Source organism: Cherax quadricarinatus, chromosome 28 (assembly GCF_038502225.1).
Source record: "Cherax quadricarinatus isolate ZL_2023a chromosome 28, ASM3850222v1, whole genome shotgun sequence".
Lineage (NCBI taxonomy): Eukaryota > Metazoa > Arthropoda > Malacostraca > Decapoda > Parastacidae > Cherax > Cherax quadricarinatus.
Window position 1 is genome coordinate 25350349 of NC_091319.1, and position 16326 is coordinate 25366674.

The 16326-nt window shown below is 41.0% G+C and overlaps 1 protein-coding gene across 3 annotated transcripts in view; it reads right to left on the reverse strand.

The window, feature by feature from the left end:
* Positions 1-1394: 1394 nt before the first annotated feature.
* Positions 1395-16326, reverse strand: part of LOC128693312 (zinc transporter ZIP1) — a 21124-nt gene continuing 6192 nt past the window's right edge. For all 3 annotated transcript variants that reach the window (XM_053782927.2, XM_053782928.2, XM_053782929.2), the window contains 2 exons: positions 7250-7989; positions 1395-4453 (listed from right to left, as the gene is read on the reverse strand). In XM_053782927.2, the coding sequence (XP_053638902.1) occupies positions 3257-4453; positions 7250-7378 (1326 nt within the window). In that variant the 5' untranslated portion in view covers positions 7379-7989 and the 3' untranslated portion in view covers positions 1395-3256. The remainder of the gene's footprint in view (positions 4454-7249; positions 7990-16326) is intronic.

Here is a 16326-nt window from a genome sequence, read left to right on the forward strand (position 1 = left end):
ATAGCACCAGGGTATATACATGGTGTGGAGTATAACACCAGGGTATATACATGGTGTGGAGTATAGCACCAGGGTATATACATGGTGTGGAGTATAGCACCAGGGTATATACATGGTGTGGAGTATAGCACCAGGGTATATACATGGTGTGGAGTATAGCACCAGGGTATATACATGGTGTGGAGTATAGCACCAGGGTATATACATGGTGTGGAGTATAACACCAGGGTATATACATGGTGTGGAGTATAGCACCAGGGTATATACATGGTGTGGAGTATAGCACCAGGGTATATACATGGTGTGGAGTATAGCACCAGGGTATATACATGGTGTGGAGTATAGCACCAGGGTATATACATGGTGTGGAGTATAGCACCAGGGTATATACATGGTGTGGAGTATAACACCAGGGTATATACATGGTGTGGAGTATAACACCAGGGTATATACATGGTGTGGAGTATAACACCAGGGTATATACATGGTGTGGAGTATAGCACCAGGGTATATACATGGTGTGGAGTATAGCACCAGGGTATATACATGGTGTGGAGTATAGCACCAGGGTATATACATGGTGTGGAGTATTACACCAGGGTATATACATGGTGTGGAGTATAACACCAGGGTATATACATGGTGTGGAGTATAACACCAGGGTATATACATGGTGTGGAGTATAGCACCAGGGTATATACATGGTGTGGAGTATAGCACCAGGGTATATACATGGTGTGGAGTATAGCACCAGGGTATATACATGGTGTGGAGTATAGCACCAGGGTATATACATGATGTGGAGTATAACACCAGGGTATATACATGGTGTGGAGTATAGCACCAGGGTATATACATGGTGTGGAGTATAGCACCAGGGTATATACATGGTGTGGAGTATAACACCAGGGTATATACATGGTGTGGAGTATAGCACCAAGGTATATACATGGTGTGGAGTATAACACCAGGGTATATACATGGTGTGGAGTATAACACCAGGGTATATACATGGTGTGGAGTATAACACCAGGGTATATACATGGTGTGGAGTATAACACCAGGGTATATACATGGTGTGGAGTATAACACCAGGGTATATACATGGTGTGGAGTATAACACCAGGGTATATACATGGTGTGGAGTATAACACCAGGGTATATACATGGTGTGGAGTATAACACCAGGGTATATACATGGTGTGGAGTATAACACCAGGGTATATACATGGTGTGGAGTATAACACCAGGGTATATACATGGTGTGGAGTATAATACCAGGGTATATACATGGTGTGGAGTATAACACCAGGGTATATACATGGTGTGGAGTATAACACCAGGGTATATACATGGTGTGGAGTATAACACCAGGGGTTATGGATACACAATAGCACTATCAAAAAGTTTAACTAAAGTATACTTGTATACTACAATATTATCATTATTTGACGCACGTAAAATATATTATAACAAGCGAAGTTGAGATATTTACTCAGTTTCAGGTGTACATTTTTTTCACTAGTAAGCTACGCTGACAACACTCAGGGAACCCCATTATATGTTTCTGTATTTCTCAATAAGTGGACAGTGCAACACAGTGTTGAATAAAGGGATACCTGATGTAACAATTATCTTCACGGGTTCTCATATTAGAGTGGACGATTAGGTCACTTGAGGGAGTTTGAGTGTCTCAGAGGTTTGTTGTAGCAGATGACTGTTTCCCAGGAAGTGACCCACAACAGGTGAGTAACACCAAGGTGCCTACTTACCGCAAGGTAAGTAGTGGTAATGAATGTAAGGAGACATGCCCTTTACGTTTTTACCTGTTGATAAATTACACACATGTGCAGCATCTGGGTATGTTGTAGACGTGTCTATTTCCCTAGTCTTCACATTATGTCCGAGTATTGTGTTGATAAAGCCACTGGATGGCTTTACGTCTAGAAAGTAAAGACACCCAAATGTTGCACATATGAATAATACATCATCTTGTCGGTACTGTATACCATTGATTTACAACGTCTGTGCATCTATAAGGTCGACTGCACACATGACATCCAGCTTCAGCAGTCTGTGTATACGCTAACATCAAACTGCCAAATGTACTTGTAAGCCTCAGCCTGGCAACTGCAAGATTTACGTTGCATATTCTACCGTAGATGATCTTACTTACATAAATGCTACATTTCTTAGCTTGTGAATCTACTAAGACTTCTCAGTGTATATCTGTAACATTTAAATTCATTATTCAACTTTTTAATAATTCTCAAAATGTTACCAGATCCGGGAATCATTGTTGTGGCCAGATTATATAATCATTGCTGCGACCAGCTCATAGTCATTGCTATGGCCAGATTATATAATCATTGCTGCGACCAGCTCATAGTCATTGCTATGGCCAGATTATATAATCATTGCTGCGACCAGCTCATAGTCATTGCTATGGCCAGATTATATAATCATTGCTGCGACCAGCTCATAGTCATTACTATGGCCAGATTATATAATCATTGCTGCGACCAGCTCATAGTCATTGCTATGGCCAGATTATATAATCATTGCTGCGACCAGCTCATACAGTCATTGTTATGGCCAGATTATATAATCATTGCTGCGACCCACTCATAATCATTGCTGTGGCCAGCTCATATAATCATTGCTCAGACCGGCTCATATAATCATTGCTCAGACCAGCTCATATAATCATTGCTGTGATCAGCTCATAATCATTGCTATGGCCAGATTATATAAGCAATGCTGCGACCAGTTCATATAATCATTGCCCAGACCGGCTCATATAATCATTGCTGTGATCAGCTCATATAATAATTGCTGTGGTCATCTCATATAATAATTGCTGTGAACAGCTCATATAATAATTGCTGTGATCAGCTCATATAATAATTGCTGTGATCAGCTCATATAATCATTGTTGTGGCCAGATTATATAATCATTGCTGTGGCCGGCTCATATAATCATTGCTGTTAGCAGCTCATGGGATCATTGCTGTGGCCAGATTATATAAGCATTGTTGTGGCCAGATTATATAATCATTGCTCAGACCGGCTCATATAATCATTGCTGTTAGCAGCTCATGGGATCATTGCTGCGACCAGCTCATATAATCATTGCTGTGACCAGCTCGTGGGATCACTATGTCATGAGCAACAACACAAAGCTTGGGATCACAGGTTGGGCTGACAGTGTTCATATGAGGCAGAGAATCTCTCCTCACTGTCTTAAATTCGCTAGTCAAGGTCCACTGTTATCAGCAATGCTCACAACTACCTTTGTTATTTCAGTCGCCATAGTGGTCAAGTTATTTTCCGAAGTGAAGTTATTTATCGTGGTGAAGATATCCGTCGTAGTAACGTTATTTATCGTAGTGGAGCCATCTATCGTAGTAAAGATCGCGGAAGAGAATTCAAGCGTGGTAAAGGATTGGATAGTGGTCGCATTCGTGGTAGGAAGGTTAGTATCCTCAGCCTCCAAGGACTCCAGTCCCACCATGACGAAAAAGCCTATCAGTAAGGTCAAGAAGCGCACCCACCCTCCCAAGGGCTTAGTCCGCTCTCTTTCTAAAACTTCGCAGAAAGTGATATAAAGAACTGTCCCTCCGGCCACTGATTGCAAGACGTTGGGAAGCAGGAGTCCCACCGCAGTTTCTCCAGTTGAGAAAGCTAGCACCAGACAGCCAAAAAGACAGCCAAGAGGTGCGGCTAATGAGAAGATAATCATGGAAGCCAAAAATGGTTTAAAGGGGACCCCAACTTCCAGCAGTTCCATGGCCATGCTGAAGCCTATTACAAATTTATGCGCACTCATAGCTCCAAAGAGAATCCAGACGCCTGTATTAGTACTCTCAAGGCCGAGTGCTAGACCCTCCATGATACCATGGAAGGACAGAGCCACCACAACTACCACGGCTCCCATCACAGACGTTTTGTTGTCTACGGGTGAGGAGTGGTGGCAGTGTGGTATTGTGTGGACATTGTGCCTGTTGGCATCATTTTCTTTATCTCCCTTGGAATAGTCGTCGCCCTCAAATATCTCGTTACTCTTGCCATCTAAATTTGTTAGCACCATCACACTCATGACGGCAATGTGGCTGCCAGTTGAGTGACGGCTTTCTGACACCCTGATCACAGGTAGCCTCTTCAGCTTGGCCATTTCCTTCGCGTCTTCAAACGTTGTGGGACCTTCGTGAGTTACTTCCACTTCGTCTAGCTGACTTCGATGATTGATCCAAGTGTGAATAATTTCCTCCATTAGGTACACCAAGAAAAACCCGCAGCACAAAACGACCTCGGCCACAGGGAAGGAAGTTTGCTTCATGAAGCCAGAGTTCATGGCGTCCTGGTAAGTCTCCCTGGTCTCAGGCAGCAAGTGCACGAACACTATAGACAACAGGACGCCAGCTCCAAAACACAGACACCCGGTGAGTGCAGTCTGCAAGGAAGACAGTGATGTTTAGCTTCACCGGCTGTGGAAAAGGACACTTGTGTACAGTTCAGTTAAGAGAAACTCCGCCCTAAGTAGCCTCATCAGGACTGATGAAGTCACTCGGGGCGAAACGTTTCTTTTAATGAATGTCCTGAACTGCACGCAGATGTCCTTTCCCACACTTCGTCGGTATCATCAGATCATTTACAATGGAAATAAGTCACTTTGTCTGACTTTTTTGGGTTATCCTAAGTTCTCTACACATACGCTGCTATGTAACTGTATTTGTGTATACCTGAATAAACTTACTTAACCTAACTGGACAGTGAATATTCAACAGAGGACCCGACTCTCCATCGCCGCTCCCTGCTTTGAATGACTCTCATGGGTTTAGCGCTTTATGAAATACAAAGATTCTTTTTTTGCGAGATGTGACTCCAGGCACTAGGCAAGTTATTATTATTATTATTAATATTATTATTATTATTATTATTATTATTATTATTATTATTATTATTATTATTATTATTATTATTATTATTATTATTATTATTATTATGCTACAATTGCAGCCAAGCTGTTCCAAAGCAGTAGGTGGAGAAGAGGGAAGGTGACACTGTGCCAGACCCTCCAGCAGGTGAACAAGGTGTCTGATGATAGCTATATTTTAGGGGGTAACAAGGAGACTAAAAGTGTATGATTTCCAGTTAACAAATTCAGTCATATACAACGCTATCATGTCATATCTTTTTACCAGCTAGCAGCTACCAATGTTATAATAAGCTGCAAATAACCAGCCTCTTCATTAAATGAACAAATATAACTGTCAACAAGGTTAACAGATCTAGACAGAGCCGGGTCACACAGCAGAGAAATTAGTCACAATATTACACAAAGGTTTTACAAAATGAATGCAGAGGTGTCATTATTGTACACATTTTCTGAGCAGTGAAGGGGCTGGTTTCTAAGGAATCAGAAATGTTTTAGTCATTTTTCCTCATCAAATCTGAATATCCTTCTTCCCCCTCCACCTGCGTCTATCCCAGGACAGTGTGATGGCTTCTGTAACGTGACTTATTACCTGTGACTTGAAAGGAATTATGGACGCACTTTGTGTAACGCGATTAATGATTTTTGACTTGTTTAGAATGTATTGTGATCATTCATGTAACATGATCGTGAATTAGTCACGATAGCAGCGAGTTGACAAGGAAACAGTAACTTAAAGATGGCAAGAGTCTATTACATACAGTAGCAACTTACAAAAGATAGAACCAATATAATTTATGATAGTGAATTGATAATGGTGTAAGAGCTTGTTGCAGTGATAACGGTGAATAATCAATTGGTTATAGCGCCTTCTAAAGCATAATAAATATAAAAGTTATAACACACACATATACAATGGGTCACACATATACACTGACGAAGAAGCTTGTGAAACTGATGCCAGCGGTAATGTAGAAGTCTGGTTGTAGACTACCATGCTGTGTCTTGCTGACTGCCATTCACACGAGGACTGAGCTATGTACTAAGGAATTCAGAACGTACTTTCTTAAAAAAAGCCTATATTAGTTCTGGTGAGCTCCTCTTGTATCTCTGCCATAATAACGGTTCTCCTTTTTTCTGGGGTTTGGCACATGCATGGGTGAGGAACCAACCTCCTTGACAGCCAATACATAGTGCATAACCCAGCAGGAAACCTCACAACCAGACAGAAAAGGGCAAAGGAGTTTCTTATAACAGGCTTTTTCCCCGCATCTCAAGAACCTGGCTTAAATTTCGTTCTTTTCTTCCCACATTGAATAGTGCCTGAGTTATGTTTGAGTAAGCATGCGTTTTCTTAGTTTAATCATCATTATGCTTGCAGAAACAATTTGGAAAATTTTATCGGACGTTTAATATTAATTAATTGATGGATTTTTAGCTGATGCTGGACATGTGAACTGGACATTTGAACTCTGTGTGAATGTGTTCATTTTATTATGGTGCTTGTTTAACTGTGTTAGATGTATGTGTGTGTAGAAGTGTACGTGATTCCGAAATATAAAGTAGAATAGAGAATTTCATGTAATTTCTTCCACGTGAGGGACAGTAGTTATTGTCGGGATGTAAATACCGTGGCAAGTGGTCTTTGTTCTTAGTCTCAGCTTCTCTCATTCAAGATGTGGTCTTGCTGGATGTGTAGGGAGGGGCGGGAGAATGTTTACCTATCATGCACACATGTCTGTGGCCTGTGGTTCCCTCAGATCATCGTGACATCATCGGTCAGTTCTGCATGCTGCTGCTGCTGCTGCTGCTGCTGCTGCTGCTGCTGCTGCTGCTGCTGCTGCTGCTGTTGCTGCTGCTGCTGCTGCTGCTGCTGCTGCTGCTGCTGCTGCTGCTGCTGCCAGCTGTCGCTCCTTCAACTAGTTATATGTTGGTGTTGGAAGAAGTGCATGATGGGTTTTCAGCTTGGTAGATCAGTGTGGTGTATTGTGGCTCTTTTGGAGGGACTGGACGTTAGTGAGACTCAGTGGACAAAGTTGTCATGCAGCGATGACATTAAGCGCAAGTTATATTGCCAGGGAATTTTTTGTTGGTGGTGACACTGAGCTGCATAATGCTGCTGAAATTAGTACACAATAAATATATTAAATACCAGAAAAGACTAAATCATACGCTGAGGGACGAGTATAATGAACCTTAATCGTAACCATGCTACAGAACACAAAGAATTCACTTGACCAAACATAAAAACATAAGAAAGAAGGAGCACTGCAGTAGGCTTACTGACAGTGTTTGCGTGCCGGAAGATCATACCTGGCTCTTGTCTTGGTGAATACTACGAAGTAGGAGTCTGCGCACTAGAAGAGGCAGGAGGGAGAAGCAGAGAGTGAGGATAGCCATCACCGACAAAGCCACCGCCTTTGTTTCTAACACATTCAACATCTCGGTGGAGGACCTCGGCCTTCAGTCTCCAGTCAGTATGAAGATAACCTCGCAGGAAGACGGAGAAGGGAAAAATTGAGAGAGGTTTTTTTTTTTTTTTTTTTTTTTTTGACTGTGGTCAACTTAACAACCAGTATCTTTTCTAATATACCGAAAAAAAAATCTGCGTGCACCTTCAGATTTACTGCTTTCTAATTTCTGCTTTCATTATTTCTTTATTTTACCTTGTGCATTGTGTGAAAACTGCGTATTACAATGTTCTTATATGTATTATCTGAATCCACTATTTTTATTTTTCAACTTAGGATTTTTAATTCACTTTTTCAATATCTTCACTTGTTTTTATCACCTCCAGTTCATGTGTGAATTTCAACAGATATTTCACTTAGGTACACTGACGACGCTATTCTCATTCACCTCAGTAGCTATATGGTAATTCTTACACATATATATATTTTTAACTCAGTGGACGGGATTGTATCAGTACTGTAGCACTGGGTTAGTTAGTTCTGCTAACCCACGAGTTCTTCACCACTGAGCTTCTCTGGTCTCTGTTGTTTCTATGTCTGTCAGATCGTAGTTGTCGCCTCTGTCCTTCACTCCAGTCACAGCTGAAACATGAAGTGCATGAGACAAAAGCATGTACATGGAAATATATTTATAAATCAGAAGTATTTACATTATATAAAAAAGTATACGACTGAGAAAAAGGTACTTACATAATTATACATGTACACTCAACAAGCTTACGAACTTTAAATTATTATATATGAAAGAAAAATATGTACCTGGGAGACGAGAAAAATGATGTACATTACATATATATATATATATATATATATATATATATATATATATATATATATATATATATATATATATATATATATATATATATATATATATATATATATATACATATATGTATATATATATATATATATATATATATATATATATATATATATATATATATATATATATATATATATATATATATATATATATATATATGCAAACGCAATACAATATAAGAACATCTCTTAATTAAATTAAGATCCTGGACCAACTGGATTTTTGTCCTTCCTTGCTGCTTGCACAGGAAAGGTCAGCTATGTTTTGCTTCGCTGAGTTCTCGGACATACTCCCGAACACGAATCTTTGCTGACAGTGTGTGTGTGTGTGTGTGTGTGTGTGTGTGTGTGTGTGTGTGTGTGTGTGTGTGTGTGTGTGTGTGTGTGTGTGTGTGTGTGAGTGTGTGTGTGTGTGTGTGTGTGTGTGTGTGTTGGGAAACTGAAGGGGAGGGAGGGAATGCCGGGGAAAGACGAGTGTGCCTGAGGCCATAGGAAGGTTACAGCCGATGGTTCCTGTGATGGGCCACAGTCCCGGCGTCCACTGTAGACACTTATTGTCTGAGTCAGTAAGTGCCTACCAGTCTTAACAGAGGACCAGTCAACACACAAGGCCACGCCGCTTGCTGGCAAGCCTGCTCCTCTCTCACTGACATAGCTTGAATTGGCTTCATTTTTCAGTGGACAGAGGATTATATTTCAGCGTGATTGAATTTGTTGCTGTTGTATTAATGAGTTCTATTATCTCTAATATTTTCAGCCTGAGTACATGTAGTGAGTGTAGCAGTGTGAAAATCATACCTTGAGTGTGTGTAGTGACTGTAGCAGATCGCTGAATAACCAGTTGATCCTAGTTTTTCATATTTTTTCGTTCCCCTTTTCCATATTCTAACTGTTGTTGAGACTGCGAGTTCAGTGAGCCTAAACTATCTTCTGAAGAAACATTTCTGATGCATGGGACTAATTTTTCGTCATTCTTCGTATGGTTTTCTCCGTGTATTTTTATTCATTCTATAGGAGGCCAGAGAGTGGAGACCAGAACTACGCCACGTAATCTACACCAGACCTTACTAACCATATAAAGATATATAGTACAAATTTGTGACTAAATGTTCGCCGTCTCATAACACTGTTGTCTTGTCTTAAATTTCCTGTTAACTGGTGCTCCTAAGACCTTCACATCCAGCATGATAGATTCTATATTACAATAAAAAGCCACAATTCCATGACTGGAATATACACAAATAACCCCCCACACCTGAGAATTAAAGTTATAACGACGTTTCGGTCCGACTTGGACCATTAACTACTTGATGATCCAAGTCAGAACGGACCGTCGTTATAAGTTTCACTCTCCTACGTACGAGTTATTTATATATTCTGTATTATTTACTTTAAAGATGCCGAACTTACTCTGTCATCCCAGGATCAGCACCTCAACATTAACATATCCAGATCATCTTTAGTCTCTCATTCATGATGATGTGTCAGCTTGTAAATTAGGCAAATCTTTCTATGTTTATTCTCCTCATTTTTCCTCATTAAGGAATATCACACAGAACAGGGAAGTTTAAAACTTATCCTTGCAGAGTCACCTGTGTCTGGTCCGCATTCGGTTTTCACCGTCTCTGTGCAAGCTCTTAGTTATTAATAACCCAGGTAGTAGTTTACGTCAAGAATTAGACACGTGTGCAACATCTCTGTATCTTTATTCTATAAGTTTCGCCCTCCAGTGGCTTTATCAGTGCAAATTCCAATTATGTCCTTGAATATGTGTTGGTAAAGTTACTGGATGGGCAAACGTCTACACTAGATACCCAGATGTTGCACATGTGTCTAATTTATCTTGTCGGTATCATGTGCCACTCATGCACAACAGTAGTTTACATCTCTGTCAAAGAGATGTAAACTGGTTCACCTCTCCTCAATACCACATTGAAAACTTATCAGATTTATCAGGCAAAAACATCTGTTTGTAAATGCACGTTGATACTTTTTTAATTAAATTTTGCCTCTCAAGGAGACGTCAACTTGTACCCACTTTTAATTATTTATTCTAATAATATGCTTATTATTGGGTTAAACTGATTGGTCGGGAGTGTTAAGGTAGGGAGTGACCTATCATACTTTACGTGGCCACGTATCCCATTGGTGACATATTTAGCATCTCAGACACAATACCCGTCTAAAATATTTATTGATAAAATGACTAATTTCTCTGCATTCTTTGAGAGTTCCGTTGGGCAGTTGGCTTTAATCAATCTAGAAACAAAGAAAATCGAATCAAACTTACACCATACTAAGGATAAGAATACCAGAATTAAATATAGCATCGGCAAATTGATTTTGGGAAGAGGGGCTGGTGAGGAATTAATTCAACTCATTCAAGGAAGGGTTTAAGTAGTTTCTTAGGCACGACATTAAATAACATATGAAGTCATAAGTGTATGAAAGAAATATGATATACAAGGAGAATAATTACAGCTATATAAGAAAAGACTACCATCAGGGAGGCCTGGTCTCAGACCGGGACGCGGGGGCGGTGACCCCCCGAAATCCTCTCCAGGGTAAGACTGTCAGAGATGGTTCTCTGTACCACCTAGGACAGGTGAAGGCTCTCTGGTACGAGGATTAACAACCACTTAAATTGAAAATGTGCTTGGTTTACTAAGGAAAGGTTTGTTGCTTAGTAGTGATAAAGGAAATGTGGTAATATTGGTATATAAGATACAAGATTGGACTTGGGTTAACTGATAATGTTTGTTCAGGGCAAGTTGTTGGCTGCTTTGAAGGACGAAATTAATAAACAACGAAGATTTCTTTTTTCATTGATCTTGGACATATTTGTTTCATTTTTTAATTATAAATAGTTCATCAGTATATTATGGATGCGGTATAAACAGTACTGAATTTGACGTACACTGAGGGACGTACAAATTTGACGTACACTGAGGGACGTACAAATTTGACGTACACTGAGGGACGTACAAATTTGACGTACACTGAGGGACGTACAAATTTGACGTACACTGAGGGACGTACAAATTTGACGTACACTGAGGGACGTACAAATTTGACGTACACTGAGGGACGTACAAATTTGACATACACTGAGGGACGTACAAAATTGAACTATATTTTTCCTTGACAAATATTTAGAAAATATTTGCTCGATAAAAGAGTATTCTTCCTCAAGAAATTCACTACTACAGATTTAGAGGACGCAAATGTGTACTAGTGAATGTGTACTAGTGAATGTGTACTAGTGAATGTGTACTAGTAAATGTGTACTAGTGAATGTGTACTAGTGAATGTGTACTAGTAAATGTGTACTAGTGAATGTGTACTAGTGAATGTGTACTAGTGAATGTGTACTAGTAAATGTGTACTAGTGAATGTGTACTAGTGAATGTGTACTAGTGAATGTGTACTAGTGAATGTGTACTAGTGAATGTGTACTAGTGAATGTGTACTAGTAAATGTGTACTAGTAAATGTGTACTAGTGAATGTGTACTAGTAAATGTGTACTAGTGAATGTGTACTAGTGAATGTGTACTAGTGAATGTGTACTAGTAAATGTGTACTAGTGAATGTGTACTAGTGAATGTGTACTAGTAAATGTGTACTAGTGAATGTGTACTAGTGAATGTGTACTAGTGAATGTGTACTAGTGAATGTGTACTAGTGAATGTGTACTAGTGAATGTGTACTAGTGAATGCCTTGAGGAGAAATGCGCTTTCATCGAACAAGCATTTTCTAAACTACATTATCTTCATCACTTCACTAGAGATTGTGGACGCCTTGCATAGAACATCTTCAACTCACCCAGATAAGATACTTGTGAGAGGAGGTACATGATCCTCTCCACTAACTTCGTTGTCTAACACCTCTCCAGCATCTTTGCCAATACCTCATTCGAAGTATCTACCTCCACATCCACCATCACCGTCAAAGACATCACCAGCAAGAGACACCACAAGGTTCAATCTCCTGCAGGGTTATACATAATCCTTTGCAATGATTGCAACCAGTTATACGTGGGCGAGACATCCAGAGACCTTTAATCACGTATTTCAGAACACCAATGCCCGAGGAATGGCTGCGTTTTGCACTGAAACTTCCACATCCATTTAATCAACTTTAGAGACTCAAGACTCATCGCCAGGGTGTCTCAGGATCTTAGACTCATCACTCATCACTCATTTGTATATTCAACAACTTCAACCAGAACAACGACTTTTACAACATATCCGAACCCTTTGCCAGGAAACTTCCTCGTCGTTATCCTATATAGCAATCAATCTATTTGCCCATTCCGTGCAGGTCCTTCTCAAATCCAGCTCTTCTCAGAATTCCCCACGTGACTCTTCACGTCACTGTGATCACTAGACATACTCACGTACTCTCTACGCAGATAGATCTGTTTGTGACCTGATGAAGGTCACTGTGTGGGCAAAACATTGTCGATAAAAGATCGTTTTATACTGTATTTACGTCTGTTTTTCCATCGTGTCTGTATTCTATACCGACGCGATGGAAAGAGCACACTGAAAGAGCACACTGAAAGAGAGCACTGAAAGAGCTGAAAGAGCACTTTTTTCTGATCGCTGTCATACCTGTATCTGAAGCTACTTAGTAAGGTTGCCTCCACCACTACCTCAGTCACATTATATGAACACTGACGCCTCTGTAACACATTCTCGTTTTTCGGTTCAACATATTTTTCATTGTCCCTTGTCCTCAACTTTCAATTAATCTGTTCCTTTCCACCCTATACTTGGAAAGTGTCCTGGGGGGTCAACGCCCCCGCGGCCCGGTCCATGACCAGGCCCTGGTTTATATATTATGATTGTACTGTTGCTTGCCTTCCAAATGTAGTCTCTCCTCACAAATCAGTGAACTTTTTTCATCCCTCTGAGCGTGTTAGAAGAGGTGTGGGTCCCTGGCTGGTGTTATTTCTCTTACCACTGGTCAGTCTCAACACTCAGACTTCTGTTGCTACGTCTACATCACCGCCCTGATGCGCTCACTCTCATTCTCTCCTACGGGTCCCACATTCATTGCTGAATCTCTCTCTCTCTTTCATTTTTTTAATTGGCTGCAAAACTGAAACTTATGTAATGCAAAAACTGTGACTCCCAGTCTGCATTCCAACTAACTCTTTACTGCTCTACTCTAACCCCCGGCCAGGGACTCTTTTTCCCTTCCAACGTTCTGTGACATGCACGGGTTTAACGCTTCTTTTTTTAATAATAACATTAATAATAATAATAATAATAATAATAATAATAATAATAATAATAATAATAATAATAATAATAATAATAATTATTATTATTATTATTATTATTATTATTATTATTATTATTATTATTATTATTAATTTCTTGTAGTGCATTTTAGCGTATTAGTTAGTATTATAAAATAGATAAGATAATTTCATGATTATCTTATCTAGAAGATTTGTGATATTACATGTGGAGGTTATCACCCTGAAGTCTGGAACTACCTTCCTGTCCCTCTCCTTGTACTCACCCGATTGTAATTGTGGTTGCAGGGGTCGAGTCACAGCTCTTGGCCCCGCCTCTTCACTGGTCGCTACTAGGTCACTCTTCCTGCTCCATGAGCTTTATCATACTTCTTCTTAAAGCTATGTATGGATCCTGCCTCCACTACATCCCTACCCAGACTATTCCACTTCCTGACAACTTTGTAACTGAAGAAATACTTCCTAACATCTCTGTGATTCATCTGAGTCTTCAACTTCGTGTATATTTGTGTGTGTGTGTGTGTGTGTGTGTGTGTGTGTGTGTGTGTGTGTGTGTGTGTGTGTGTGCGTTTATGTGTGTGTGTGCATGTGTGTGTTTGTGTGTGTGTGTGTGTGTGTGTGTGTGTGTGTGTGTGTGTGTGTGTGTGTGTGTGTGTGTGTGTTTGTGTGTGTGTGTGTGTGTGTGTGTGTGTGTGTGTGTTTGTGTGTGTGTATGTGTGTGTTTGTGTGTGTGTGTGTGTGTGTGTGTGTGTGTGTACTCACCTATTTGTACTCACCTATTTGTGGTTGCAGGGGTCGAGTCACAGCTCCTGGCCCCGCCTCTTCGCTGATTGCTACTAGGTCCTCTCTCTCCCTGCCCCATGAGCTCTATCATACCTCGCCTTAAAACTATGTATGGTTCCTGCCTCCACCACATCACTTTCTAGGCTATTCCATGGCCTGACTACTCTATGACTGAAGAAATACTTCCTAACATCCCTTTGATTCATCTGAGTCTTCAACTTCCAATTGTGACCTCTTGTGTCTGTGTCCCATCTCTGGAACATCCCGTCTTTGTCCACCTCGTCTATTCCGCGCAGTATTTTATATGTCGTTATCATGTCTCCCCTGACCCTCCTGGCCTCCAGTGTCGTCAGGCCGATTTCCCTCAACCTTTCTTCATAGGACAATCCCCGTAGCTCTGGGACTAGTCTTGTTGCAAACCTTTGCACTTTCTCTAATTTCTTGACGTGCTTGACTAGGTGTGGATTCCAAACTGGTGCTGCATACTCCAGTATGGGCCTGACGTAGATGGTGTACAGAGTCTTAAACGAATCCTTACTGAGGTATCGGAACGCTATCCGTAGGTTTGCCAGGCGCCCGTATGCTGCAGCAGTTATCTGATTGATGTGCGCCTCAGGAGATATGCTCGGTGTTATACTCACCCCCAGATCTTTTTCCTTGAGTGAGGTTTGCAGTCTTTGGCCATCTAAACTATATTGTGTCTGCCGTCTTCTTTGCCCTTCCCCAATCTTCATGACTTTGCATTTGGCAGGGTTAAATTCAAGGAGCCAGTTGCTGGACCAGGCTTGTAGCCTGTCCAGATCTCTTTGTAGTCCTGCCTGATCCTCGTCCGATTCGATTCTTCTCATTAACTTCACATCGTCTGCAAACAAGGACACTTCTGAGTCTATCCCTTCCGTTATGTCGTTCACGTATACCAAGAACAGCACAGGTCCTGGGACTGACCCCTGTGGAACCCCGCTTGTCACAGGCGCCCACTCTGACACCTCGTCGCGTACCATGACTCGTTGTTGCCTCCCTGTCAGATATTCTCTGATCCAGTGCAGTGCCTTTCCTGTTATGTGTGCCTGGTCCTCTAGCTTTTGCAGTAACCTCTTGTGAGGAACTGTGTCGAAAGCCTTCTTGCAGTCCAAAAATACGCAGTCGATCCACCCCTCTCTCTCTTGTCTTACTTCTGTCACCTTGTCATAAAACTCTAGTAGGTTTGTGACACAGGATTTTCCTTCCCTGAAACCGTGCTGGTTGTCAATTATACACTTGTTTCTTTCCAGGTGCCCCACCACTCTCCTCCTGATGATCTTCTCCATGACCTTGCATACTATACACGTTAGTGATACAGGTCTGTAGTTTAGTGCCTCATGTCTGTCTCCCTTTTTAAAAATTGGGACTACATTTACCATTTTCCATACCTCAGGGAGTTGCCCAGTTTCAAATGATGTGTTGAAGATCTTTGTTAATGGCTCACACAATATCTCTGCTCCCTCTTTAAGGACCCATGGAGAGATGTTGTCTGGTCCCACCGCCTTTGAGGTGTCAAGTTCGCATAGCAGCTTCTTCACCTCCTCCTTGGTTATATGTACCTCATCCAGCACTTGCTGGTGTGCCCCCCTGTTCTGATTTCTTGGAGTCCTACTGGTTTCCACTGTAAATACCTCTTTAAATCTTGTGTTGAGCTCCTGACATACCTCTCGGTCGTTTCTTGTGAATTCCCCATCACCCTTCCTCAGTCTGATTACCTGGTCCTTGACTGTTGTTTTCCTCCTGATGTGGCTGTACAACAGCTTCGGGTCAGTCTTTACTTTTGATGCTATGTCATTTTCATATTGTCTCTGAGCCTCCCTTCTTATCTGTGCATATTCGTTTCTGGCTCTTCGGCTGATTTCTTTATTTTCCTGAGTTCTCTGTCTTCTGTACCTTTTCCATTCTCTAGTACACCTAGTTTTTGCCTCCCTACACCTTTGGGTGAACCAAGGACTCGTTCTGTTCTTCCCATTATTTCTGTTTCCCTTGGGAACAAACCTCTCCTCTGCCTCCTTGCATTTT